The sequence below is a fragment of the Octodon degus genome, unplaced genomic scaffold (assembly GCF_000260255.1).
Source record: "Octodon degus isolate 3935 unplaced genomic scaffold, OctDeg1.0 scaffold00006, whole genome shotgun sequence".
Classification (NCBI taxonomy): domain Eukaryota; kingdom Metazoa; phylum Chordata; class Mammalia; order Rodentia; family Octodontidae; genus Octodon; species Octodon degus.
In genome coordinates this window covers 24,540,715-24,553,681 of record NW_004524582.1, presented here as the reverse complement: position 1 = coordinate 24,553,681, position 12,967 = coordinate 24,540,715, and the positions used below count along the sequence as shown (strand labels likewise).

Sequence of the window (12,967 nt, the reverse complement as noted above, 5' to 3'; positions counted from 1 at the left end):
CTATCTTTTAGAATAATCTAGTAGAAAATATTATTATTATTTTTTAAATCCCGAAGGCAGAAAAGCCCAACATCACGTTGACTATACAATGGCAGGGCTGTAACGGCTTCTTCTGCAGAGTGGAACTTTCTCCTTCCTTTCTCATCCTGCCCTTCAAGGTCCAGAGGTGCCTGCACAGCACTTTGGCACCAGGTGACTTTTTCTCGGTTTCTGGGTACCCAGTTGGGCTACGATGGAGCAGTGGTCTCTAAGCAGCTAAATTATTCACCCTGAATCACAGAACAGTTTTCAGTACTGAACACCAAAATATTTCCACAGCCACCCTAATACAGTATGTAGGGGCCGAGGAAATAGCTTAGTAGAATAAGTGCTTGCCTGGCAAGTGCAAGGACCCGAGTTCAATCCCCGGTTCCGAAAAAAAAAAAAAAAAAAAGAAAAAAAAATACAGTATATAACTCTACAAATTAAAATGAGACGAAGATATATTAAAAACTAACTTTTAAGTTTGCTTCTAAATGACCTATTATAAAAAGCAGAACTGTCATCTAAATTATTTCTTTAACAGTCTATGAAGGCTAGAATCTGAAAAGTAAAAGGGCATCCGTGAGGAGGCCCCAGGAGGCTACAGGAAACCTTGGTCTAGAACAAGGCAGTCAGAGAAACAAAAGACCTGGGAGCCATCTGCTTCAGCCCCAAGCCCTATAAAACTAAGATTATGAGAAAAAGCAACAGCTGGCGCTGCTCCTGGGGATGCCTGCATTTAAGGAGTGGGAGGTGATCTGGACAGAAGGTACAATATTAATATTTTACAGTAATGTGTATGACTATATTTCAGTATTTTTGTACAGGTATATCTGGATTAAAAGTGCGTAATATTTTGGAATAAACCATCTAGAAACCTTAGAAAGGTCAATAATACTACTAAACAAAATCCTAAGCAACCATTATATCTAAACTGTGACATTAATTCAACCTTTTAAGAATCATAAAAGTGGGGTTGGTGAGATGGCTCAGTGGTCTAAAGCACCTACTTAGAACAAGCTTAGCAAAGCACAGGGACCGCGGTTCAATCCCCCAGCACCACATGCCAGTCAGCCCTGCCCCCTGGTGGGCTGAGCTGGCCACACACACACACACACACACACACACACATAAATTAAAAAAAAAAAAGAATCATAAAAGTAAATTTTGGTGGGGGTGGCACTAAAAATGTGTATTATAATAAGATGTTTATTGTTTTGGTAGGCCCAAAGTAAAAGGGACACTAGGCTGAAAATATTACAGCAAGTATTCAGTGATGTAATCAGGTTACCCCCAAAGCTTAACATGTAGAAAAAGCACCTTGGTGTCTTGTGGCTCAGCTTCAGAGCACTGTCTCCGTGCTGTTTCTATTCTGGAATCCAGGACATCTGGAATATCATCTGTAAATCAGTTTGGACAGAATCACAAAACAAAAGAAGCTAAATGAAAACTGAAATGCACTGCTCTATTTTAAGACAGTTTGAGGTTTCTTTTTTAGTCCTGCAGTAAAGTTACCTTAAAAGTATTCAAAATGTCACGATTTGGACAACAAACATGGGCCTTTGGCTTGGGAAAAATAAAATAGAACACTAAAAAAATTGCCGAGGGTCAGGGAGATGGCTCAAAGGCATTAGTGCCTGCTTGGCCAGCACAGGTCCCGAGTTGGATCCCCAGGACAAACAAAACAAAAACCAAAATCACCAAGTGTTAAAGTGACACCAACAGGCCAGCAGGGACTGTTGACGAAGTCCATGGAGGCACTTCCTCAGTGAGCAGTCAGCCGGGAGGCAGGGTTTGGTTAGTGACTGAGCAGAATTTGGCCGAAGTGAAGTCACGATGCTCAAACCTTAAGTTCTCTAATGAAACAGCAATCATACCTAATCCACAGAATTACTGTAATGGTAAATTGAGAGTGTACATATAAAGTATCATGGGCATTACCTTCAACACAAACTCAATAAACTACTACAAAATAATCTTATGCTCTTAATGAAAAAAAAGGGAAGAATTTAAGAACCTATTCTTTACTATATATTTAGTCAAGAGGTATTAATTTCTACTTCGGGTCAAGTAGAAAGTATCCTACACTGTTTAATAATGGGGAATACTGAAATTTAAAAGGAAAAACAATTAAAATTTTATTCTCTCAGTCACATTAATAACATTCAGGTGCTCAACTGAAATACCCAGTTCATCTTCAGAGGAAGGGTAGTGCTTCTTCGCCTTTCTCGTAGGGATATGCCTTTCTTCCTCTTCAACCTGGAATTATAAATGACTGCATTATAGGCAGCAGAGCCCGACCAAGCAGGCAGACAGCACCTAAAGGTACAACCCTGCTACAGCAGTTCTGCTAGATAAAGAATTTCAAACATTGTCGACATCCAGACTTAGATTAGAATAATTTTCTAAGCCTGACTCTTTTGCTGGATTGAATATAAATCCTTATTAAAAAAAAAATGCTGTATCTGGATACACACTGTATTCCAATGTTTTTAAAAGTCATGCTTAAGCTGTTTTTCCCCTCAGCTCTGAAGACAGGTTGGGTTTTACATAACTTGCATACTATAATCAGTAGTGTTTTTCTTTCAGTGGCCCACTAAACAAAGGATTCTTAGCTGCTGACAAATAGGAATATGAAAACACATTTTGGTCACACGATGTAGACATTTCTAAACAATCCTAGGACCTGCCAAGTTACCTAAACATTACCAGAGCATAGCAGGTAAAGCGCAGAACTCTTAACACCTCCACTTAATACTTAATTTATACACGCAAAAAGATAAAAGCCTTTCTAAACTTCTCTTTGTGTTCAGCTTAAAATACTACCTATGAAACATGAAATGCTTGAACTTCTGAAAACATACCTCCTTGGGGCTTGCTTCAATACTGTGACTTCTGGTTTTTTCTGTGTTGTCTTTTCTATCAGTGGATATCTCTGAGTAGTAAATTGAACAGAGAAAAAAGGTCTTAAACACTGGTTTTCATTATGATACTCTCTTTAAGTATGTGTGAAAAAGTGGCTCTACTGAGTTCCAGCCATGCACGAGGCACTGCAGCAGATAGTTAACAAATGATTCTGGATGGGATCCTTCTAAAATGCTGCCGGGCAAGTTTTAGTTTTTGCTATGGGTAGATGTGAGTCCAGGGGGTTCAATGTGAGAAGTAACATGTCCACGACTATGCACTGGGTTTTACACTCAGACTTTAAGGCCTTTCCCTTGAGATTAGGAAGCACCTGAGTACTAAGAAATGTCTGAGGAAAGCAAATACAAGAAAATAAAAGGACAGTCATCAGAGCAGTGAATATTCAGCAATCTAACAATATGAAGTGTAGGAAAGGCAGAGCGACAATGGCTGCCTGGAGACAACAGGGCACATGTAGGAACCCTAGAGAGCTGCCTACAACTGAGCAATTGGACCCTACAGATGCAGATGCACTGTGCGTGCTCTGCAAAACAGGTAGAGGAGCATGCAAAGAAACTCTCTGTAATTAGGAAAAGCTGAAAAGCACTTAAATACATAAACACACACACACACACACACACACACACACACACGAAAAAATAACTTGTGTATTTACACAGTGAAATACTAACCAGCAAGTATTACGACTTCATGGTGCTGTGATCAAGCCCAGAGCCTTATGCATGCTGGACAAGTGCTCCATCACTAAGTCAACCCTCCCCGCAAAGTAGTAATCAGATGTCACACAAATCAACAGGACAAAATCTAAGAATATTTCATGTGAACAACTATAGTGGAGACAGTTTATATAATATGGTACTGTTCACTTAAGGCTACATATTGTTATGAATATAGAAATTATATCTATTGAACAAAGAACTTCCTGGTTTTTTAAAAATTAATTTTACTGAGAAACAAATAGCAATGAGACAGTTTCAGAACAGGTTAGTAGAATAGTTACAATAATTAATACATTGCATATTATTGTCCTTGTAGTAGTTATTCATAGTACAAGATGCAGACATGATATCCTGTCCAAACACTATTTTTTAAAAAATTTTATTTTGTGTGTGTGTGTGTGTGTGTGTGTGTGTGTGTGGCCAGCCCAGCCCACCAGGGGGCAGAGCTGGCTGGCATGTGGTGCTGGGGGATTGAACCACGGTCCCTGTGCTTTGCCAAGCCTGTTCTAAGTAGGTGCTTTAGACCACTGAGCCATCTCACCAGCCCTCCAAACACTATTAGTACAAATCTTTCTTCTCATTGAATTAAGAGAAAGCAGCTGTATATCTATCCTAACTATCTTATATATACAGATATAAAATGGCCCTTCACTTATATCCCTTTTTGTTTAGTTTTGTTAGAGATGGGTATTCCATTGCCATTTAAATATTATGGGTGCTTTATTCAGCAAAATATTCCAATGTGAATTCCCTTTGGAATAGGGTAAAAGGGAAAGAGACTGAGATTGGCAAGGGGTATTAAGAATACATTTGCAACATTTTCTGTGAGTCAATATGCTAAACTTTAAGATACGATTAAATTAGGCAAAGAGTACATGAGTTTGCAGTTACCACTATTTTAAATATATTATAAAGTAAATGTATGATGAATAGAGAATTAGCAAAATCATTAGGAATCAGCAAAATCCTACATCCTGGCTGGAGTTGGAGGCAGTACAGGTTGCACAGAGTAAGACCTCAGCTTGGGGAGAAGAGCCACAAAAGGAGACGCCCTGGTCTGCTACTGTACTGCACCTACCTGCAGCAGCTCACAAAGGCTGGTTGTTAGTGCTGCACTTCGGGCCTCCGGCGGCGCAAGGCACAGGGGCCGATGCCTTCTAGACTCTGTGGGCCGTGTGGTAGCTGCTTCAGTGCAGGTTGCACTCCCCAGCCGGGCAGCCTTGGACAAGTCTTCCGATCTCTACAACCCTCAGGTCCCTCAACTGTAGTGTTAAGCATAACACTCCCTCCACTAGACTACATGAATTAGGTGAGAGATCTGAGAAGTAACATAGACTGTGGCCCTCAAAAAAAAGGTAACTAATTAATATTGAAATTATGACTAAGGAATTCATTGACTTACCTTTGTTACAAGATTTATTAGGAATCTCTGCGTTTGTTCGTGAGTCTGAGTTCTCAACCTGAATACACAATGCAAAGCATAATTTATTGTCTCAGAGAACACTTTCAAGGTAGTGGGGAAAAGGGAATTTGCATAATCTTGCTGTCTGTGGAAATCCCACAAGAAATGAGAATATATATTCTTTTCAATGGATCCAGAAGCTGATAAGCATAAAACAGTTCCTTTGTGAAAAAATTTCAATTTAATCCTTTAATGCTATTAACAGATTTCTTAGTTGCAAAAAAGTAAAATAAGAGGCACATTTCTGATTTTTATCAATGTCCTGATCTAAAGAGTTCTCATGATTTGATTGCTTTCTTTAAAAAGTCCTGAAGGATTCGAACAAAGGAGTACCTGTCTGGCAAATCTTGTCCATCGTTATTTTATGCATTTTAAATGGAAAGGGAACACCTCAGAATATCCTACATTTTAAGTCCCAGCCACAGAGCTCAGTGCCCATTTGCAGAACTGTGCTGCAGGTGAGTGGCTGGCAGCTGATTCTGATGCACTTCCATCTCTGTAAGGCCCGAAGCATGCCAAGTGGGGCTTTTCTCTTCCTTCTTTCCCAGCACAGACCACACACCCGAGCTTCTAGCTAGGATACAATGCTTCAGTGGTGAGTAGCCATTAGGAACTTCCAGCAGTGACAGGCACTGATGCGACTATCTGTGATGTGCAAGAGTTTTACAAAGTGTTCACTCCTGGTACTGTCAGTTTCCCCATAAATGAGTAAGGAAGGAAAACAAAAACAAAACCTACTTTTTTCATTGTGTAAAGGATTATGAGAACTACATGTTGGGAAAACATTATGTATATATATAGCAGTATATACATTGATTATGGCTTAGTGTCTTCAGACCAGCTTTTTAAAACATAAGTGAACCTTAATTCAAGTATCAGGTGTCTGTCTACAGTACCACGGCGATTTCAGACATTTGAATCCAATTTTTAATTCTATTGTAATAAGAAAACAAGGTTGTTCAGAACTCATCAGCAGTAACAGTAAACATGGAGAAGGCAGGTAACCCCTGCCATCAGTGTTGGGACTGAGCAAAGAGCACGCCACCGCCGGCCTCCTGACTTCAGGTGAGGTGCGGACAGCCTCCCCTGCACAGCTCCCTCCCTCCACAGCCTCACAGCCATCACCAGAATCACTGCCACTACAGTTACTTACACATGGGGATTCATTCAGCAATGGGGGTTTTCTTTGTAGCTCATCTGTTGAGAAACAAAAATGAGACATTAAGGAAACAACAATGCTTTTCAATTACACAGAAAAAAAAAAAGACTTTCAGGGTAGTTAAATATGATTATTTTACCAAGTGGGCTTTGGTGAATTAAAAAACTCTGGCCAACTGTTTTTTACAATCTGTGTTCCATCTACTATCAGAAAAACAACGGAAATTAACGTTGCCTGGACTTTTTTGCAGTAACGGCAGTGGTCCATCAAGCTGCTACAGTGATTGAACCGTTCTGGTGATCTGGAGTTCTGAATAATGTGGAAGACCTTCACATAACTAACAGTTAAGTCGCAGGGTAACACTGGTTCATTTAAAAATAATGCAATCAAATGAAGTTAGATCCTATCCCTATAAACAGCAAGTCTGTTTATAGTCTCTGGAAACTTGAAGTACAAGGTCTACTGTTTCTGCTCAACAGTGACAGAACACACATATTTCCTTTAAACAACTTCCTTTTACGTAAATAGATCTCTTACTGAATTGTACCTAAACACACTAAACCAGCCTAAAATATAACTGGGGAACAAAGGACTTTAGAACCCAAAAATGTTACCTCCTTGATAATTAACAAAGGAGATGTTATTTGAACTGTGACGCTCATGACCAGGGTACATTTTAACTAATGTTTCTTGGATAACTCAGTCATCTTGGGCATCAGTGACTTACGGGGGTTGGTGCACACTGCGAGACTGGTTGGTATTGCTACCTGGTGATCCTCCGTTTGCTTCCGAGGCCATTTCAGCTAACTTTTTCTAAAAAGGTCCCCAACTCCTGCTGCGACCACCTCCCCAGGGAGTGGTCCTGGGGGTTTTAGGCATCAATCAGTTGTGTGATCTAAATTTTTCCACGCCCACTGCCCCTTACACATCAGCCCATGAATCCCAGTCAAGGACGTCTTTTCATCACTCCTTTCAACATTGACTTCCCCAGTTCTTACACATACTTGGCTTGCTTTGTCATGTGAATACATTCAAGACTGAGCTGAGTCTGCCAGGCAATACTGCCTCCCCAGAACTTCCCCTAAAAGCCAGGACTTTGGTTCAGGACAGTGTGGCTCTAAAAACAAAACACTTGACTTAATTTCACTCAACCAGAAAGCTACTCTTCTCCAGTCATAGCACTAGTTTAGGGCAGAAATACATAGGGATTCTAATGTAGATTTTTGGGATTTTGGCCACAAAGATGACAAAGCTATTTTCCTAGAGGCATGAATAAGAAAGAAAGCAATGACCTCTGTGGAAGGATGAGAGAAAAAACTGAACATCTACTGGATGTGCCTGTAGGGATACCAGCTTGCTCTTGGATTATACTTTGTCTTTTTAGTTTTGTGAGCCGATAAATTATTTTTAAGCAATTACGTATTTGTAGGGATTTTTGTCATTTTCCACCAAATCACTATTACAGCTAAAATGCGGATATTCAGCCCTGTTTTAAAATAAATGCAATCTGGCTTAAACTGGGACATACACCCTAGAAGTGCTTAGTCCTAATTTTCTCTGCTCTGGGGCTGAGGATTTAACCAGGGCCTTTGCACAGAGGGGGATGATAAACTACAGGCCGCACTCCCAGCAGGACTTTTCTCAAGGTAGGAATCAGAAAAAAATACATCAACAGTAATTAATGTCTGAACTTATAATTCGTGATGGTTCCCAATTTCTCCAGCTCTCTCGTATGTTCCTGGGGCTCCTTCTATCCAGGGAAACACTAACACCACATCAATGTTAAGATGTTATCTGGCTTATGAACTTCAGAGCATACAGTGGGGTTTTCCAGAGGTATGAGTCGCATCCACAAAAACTGAATAGTTCACTAAAATATAACTGTAAATCTGTGATTGATGTTCTCCTTGCACTTCCACCAGAACAGCAAAATAACAGAAGGTGGAAAAAGATACAGGAAAAATCCGCTGTGTTCTATTAAGCTCAACTCAAAGAGATTTACAAAAATGAAAACCACACAATGCTTTTCCCAATAAATTTTGCTTTTTTGGGGGGGAATCTAGTTATTTTTTATTTAAAAAGGATTAAGTCATAGTAAGTTAACTGTACTGAGTTAGTACTTATAAGTCTGTTTTAAAGCCTTACTTGGTAAATGTCAAAAGGTATAATTCACACAACAAAAGCTCTTTGAGGGCTTTAGGACTTCTAAAGAGTGTAAAGTGGTCTGAGACCACCACGCTGAGAGCTGCTGTCCTGCTCCTTTCTGATATAGAGGCGCCACTGCACACACACACTGGCAGCTGCTGAACAACAATGCTCCAGTCCAGGAAGATGTCATGTGGGCTGATGCTGGCTTTAGCGCTGACACTGGGCAAAAGCCAGAGCCCTTAGGCAGAGCCAATGGGGTAATGGACATGGGGGAGCTGCAGGCTGTCACCCTGGGGATGTGCTGCACAGGCCCTGGACAGCAAGAAAGACATCTGGGACAAAGTATTTGCTCTAAATACTTCTCTTTTCTAAATACTTTTGTTACATGGAGATATCAAGTTTAAGCAACTACCTTATTGTGTATATAACTGACATTTAATGAAAGCTAAAGATGACATTTAGTATAGGCTGCAAGAGGAAGGAATGAGTAATTCCCTTTAGCCTATATTAGAAAGCGAGCAGCTAGCCAGGCACAGCAGTGAATACCTGCAATTTCAGCTGCAAGAAAGCTGAGGTAAGAGAACAGCAACTACAAGGCCAGCCCGGGCAACTCAGGGACAGCTGGTCTCAAAATAAAACTTTTTAAAAGGTTTAAGCGCAGTTCAGTGGTACAGTGCTTGCCTAACATGCACAACGCTCTGGGTCCAATCCAATCCCCAATGCAGGAAAAAAGTGAGAGAGAACAATTCAATCTGTGTTTAATAACTCTAGTACTGGTTTTAAGCTGCAATAGAAGGTTCAAATACACAAAACACAAAAAGCGTCAACAAGCACTAACAGGACTTACCCATTCCACTTGGCTTTTCCTCACACTGACTTTCTTGCATTGCTAGAATTTCATGGTTTTTTTCTTCCTCTGAAGGCACAAATGTCTAAAAAACCCAAAGCACCACAAAGATAAGTTAGTTAGGTTTTTACAAGGAGGCTGAACTAGAAAAATAAACCCAGCATTTTGAAACAATAAGACTACTTTCAAGCCCATACAAAACTGAAAAATGCAGACACTACTCTTGAAGAAAACGAATTTAAAAAAGAAAGCTCAGTCCAATCTTACGCCTCATCCTTCAGTGCTTCTCATACTACTTTAAAAGTAAACAGCGTGATGTGGCCCTTCCTAGAGTTCCTGTCCCACCAGGCTCGGCCTCACCACTGGTCCCTGTGGGCTGCTCCGGGCTCGGGTGCACACCCCACCCAAGTACAGCACACACGTGACCCCCTGGCCCTGGAGGTTTCCTTGCCTTCTGCTTCTGGCACTTCCACACTTTTGGAATCCCAACTGAGTGCCCCTGCACAAGCTCTCCTGTCTTCCCACCACCAGCCTTTTTGGGTAAGCTATGCCCGTTTCATACTGTTCGTGACTCCTGGGCACACTGGGACGTTGTGATGTTGTCACATACAATTGAAAGTTGGAAAGGGAGTGCAGAGACTGAATTGTCTAAAGCATTTTATTCTAGGGGCCAGGGAGATGGTTCAGTAGAATAAGTGCTTCCCTAGCAAGTACAAGGGCCTGAGTTCGATCCCTGGTTCGGGGCGGGGGGCAGAGGCTCTTTTACTATTAAAAAGGGCCTGGGTAGATAGCTCAGTAGAATAAGTGCCTGCCTGGCAAGCACAGGGTCCTGAGTTCAATCCCAGGTACCAGAAAAAAAAAAAGCATTTTATTCTAAAAGGGATGGGTGGGAAACAACATTAAATTTTAAGCAGAGCTAGGCCAGAACCTAGTCTTTTTTCAGACATCCTTCATGGGTGTGAATCACAGACTAGGAGGGGACAGGGAGGAAGTGACAGGGACTACTGGAATAATGACTTCAACCAAGATGGTGCGGACAAAAATGGCCGAGCTCCCATTCTACTTTGGGAATGGAATCTGTAAGAGTCAGCAATGGATTAAATGTAGGAGACATCCATGGTAAGAAATGGATGTCTTTATTTACTAACATTATTGAGGTTCTCAGGCCCCCACTCAGGACAAGGCAACAACAATCCTATCAGAAGTAAAAGGAGGGCTGGGGACATAGCTCAGTAGACTAAGCCCTTGCCCAACAAGTGCAAAGGTCTGAGTTCAATCCCCAGTTCTGCAAAAGAAAAAAAAAAAAAAAAAGAAGTACAAGGAAACAGTAGCAGTATACTGTGCATCTGTCAGTCTCTTGATCATGAAAGGGCTTACACTCACTAACAGTTCAGGACAGCTGAATTATCAACCATACCTTGGACTGCAAGTTGGCTGTCAGTTCTGATCCTTCTAAATCCTTTGGAGATTCCTCATTGCCTAGTAAAATTCAAATCATTAAAATACTAAGGATAATTTAAGAATCCAACTATAAAATACATTGTGAACCAAAAACAAACAGGATTTTATCTGGCAGACCAACCTACCTTCCTTTACTTGCTCATTTTACTATAAGGAACAATAAAAAGGACGAACCATGTTGTGCAGAACAAGACCAGCATACAAGGCAGGGTGCACTTACTTATTTGGGGAGAGTGGATTTTGCAAGCTAAGATGGTTGCACAGAAACAAAACAGTAATATTCGGAGAGGCATCTTATTCTCTAGTAGTTTTCTGTAATCATTTCCCTCACGTTGATCCCTGAGGTATTCTTAATAAAGAAGGCAATTTATGAACTGATAGACTTCACTTGCTTCATGCTAAGAGCAAAACTAAACATAGTAAAAAAACTGAGGCAGACAAAAGCCTAATGCAATCTTGGAGACAACCTCAGCCTGGTCTTGCTTCTTTGCGTTTCTCTTGACTGCAGCTGTGGCTTCTGCAGTTTCCCTTACCTGCCCCACACATAAGATACTTTCAAAGAAAAGTCCTCTTTAGTCTAAGGTCACACAGGCTTTTTCTTGTTAAAAACTCTTCTAAAAAAGAAAACTCTTCTATATTTTGCTGTTCCAGGGGAAAAGTGGAGGAGGAGGAATAACAAGACTGTAGCAAGGACTGTGTCATAAAAGCTTTCAGAGCCTTCCACTGACACTTGGCTATGTTGAATAGAAAATCTCACTCATTCCACTCCTTAGAACCTTTCTCCACATCTCCTAAGTCCCTGTAATGTACAGGACCAGCCCTGTGGGCCTCGATTTCCAGAGTCTAGGTTACACAATAGGTGAGCTCAAGTCTAAACGTCTGACATTAGAGCCAGGAAGACATGAGTGTCCCCAGCCCCTTCAAGTCTCACTGTTCTCACTCTATCCTATGCATGGTCACTGTATAATGTCTCTGACGACTTGGGTGCAGTACATGGCTGGATGCATACCTGTCTTCCCATCTTGACAACTATTTAAAAAGACTGGCATTCTACAGAATCTGATTTTGTCAGAAGGGAATTCCTATCTCTTTCAAACATACTCTAAACCAGAAATGAACTCATTTTGCTTGAACAGTAAACTCAGCTAGAAAACAATGAGGACTGCAGGTGTGACTGAGCGGCGGAGCACCTACCTAACACACATGAAGCTCTAGGCTTGATCCCAGCACACACCCCAGGTGTGCTCTGACTACAAGTAGCACGCTGACCAAACTCACACCTACTACGAAATCTAAATAAAACAAATAACATTTAGAATATCTGCTTTTATGATATCACTACCCCCCTCCTTACTCCCCACTTTCTACAACAGAGGCCCTCAGGTACACTACAAATTACTTCAATTTTCTGGCCCTATTGTTTCCTAATGAAATGAGGGGGAAAGAGGATGCATCTCCCTCTCATGGTGGGGAATCTTCCCCCTGGCTGGCAGGACAGCTGAGGATAGAGGTGGGCAGGGACTCACTGACACAGCACTTGCACAGCTTGTTCAGCCCTGGGTCTGACCCCAGAAACACAACTATCACACAAGGCAGAGAACTATGTGGGCAAGCAGCGCTGAGCTGAACTCGCCTGCCTCAGCCTGCTTCCTCTTCTTTTCTTTTTTTTTCTTTTGCGGAACCAGGGATTGAACTCAGGGCCTTGCACTTGCCAGGGAAGTGCTTATTCCACTGAGCCATCTCCCCGGCCCCTTCTTCTTTTCTAACACACATGAAACAGATCTAAAGGTTTAAATGTAAGTCTTTTTCACAGAAGCTCGACAGTTACGATTTACATCTCAGTATCACCCTGAAGCCTCATGCCAGCATAGGCAGGACCCTGGAAAGTCAACCAGATTCAGGGGCATCATAGCCGGCTTGCGGGTAGGAGGTTGGCTGCAAGAGGCTGTCACTGCGGGTACAACCAGGAAGGCTGTGTTGCTTTCCCTGGCGCCTGGGCACCACACTGGAGGAGCTCTCCTCGGCCCCAACTCTCTGCCTCTCTGACCTGCCCTGGAGTCAGCAGGCCATGGACTGGAATGTGAGCTAGAATAATGCTGTGCTTCATTAAACTGTGGGACATTTTGCCATGTTGTAATAAAAGAAAAATTGTGCACATCTATTATGAAACCAAAAACAGGTTAGAAAGATGTTTCAAATAAACTGCTATACAACTGTCTTTGTAA

General features: G+C 41.5%; 1 protein-coding gene across 1 annotated transcript in view; it reads right to left on the bottom strand.

The window, feature by feature from the left end:
• Nucleotides 1-12,967, bottom strand: part of Bod1l1 (biorientation of chromosomes in cell division 1 like 1) — a 51,738-nt gene that overhangs the window by 15,650 nt on the left and 23,121 nt on the right. The window contains exons 11-17 of the mRNA XM_012516493.2: nt 10,699-10,760; nt 9,282-9,366; nt 6,281-6,324; nt 5,068-5,125; nt 2,886-2,956; nt 2,208-2,280; nt 1,342-1,421 (exon numbers count right to left, since the gene is read on the bottom strand). Of these exons, the coding sequence (XP_012371947.1) occupies nt 1,342-1,421; nt 2,208-2,280; nt 2,886-2,956; nt 5,068-5,125; nt 6,281-6,324; nt 9,282-9,366; nt 10,699-10,760 (473 nt within the window). The remainder of the gene's footprint in view (nt 1-1,341; nt 1,422-2,207; nt 2,281-2,885; nt 2,957-5,067; nt 5,126-6,280; nt 6,325-9,281; nt 9,367-10,698; nt 10,761-12,967) is intronic.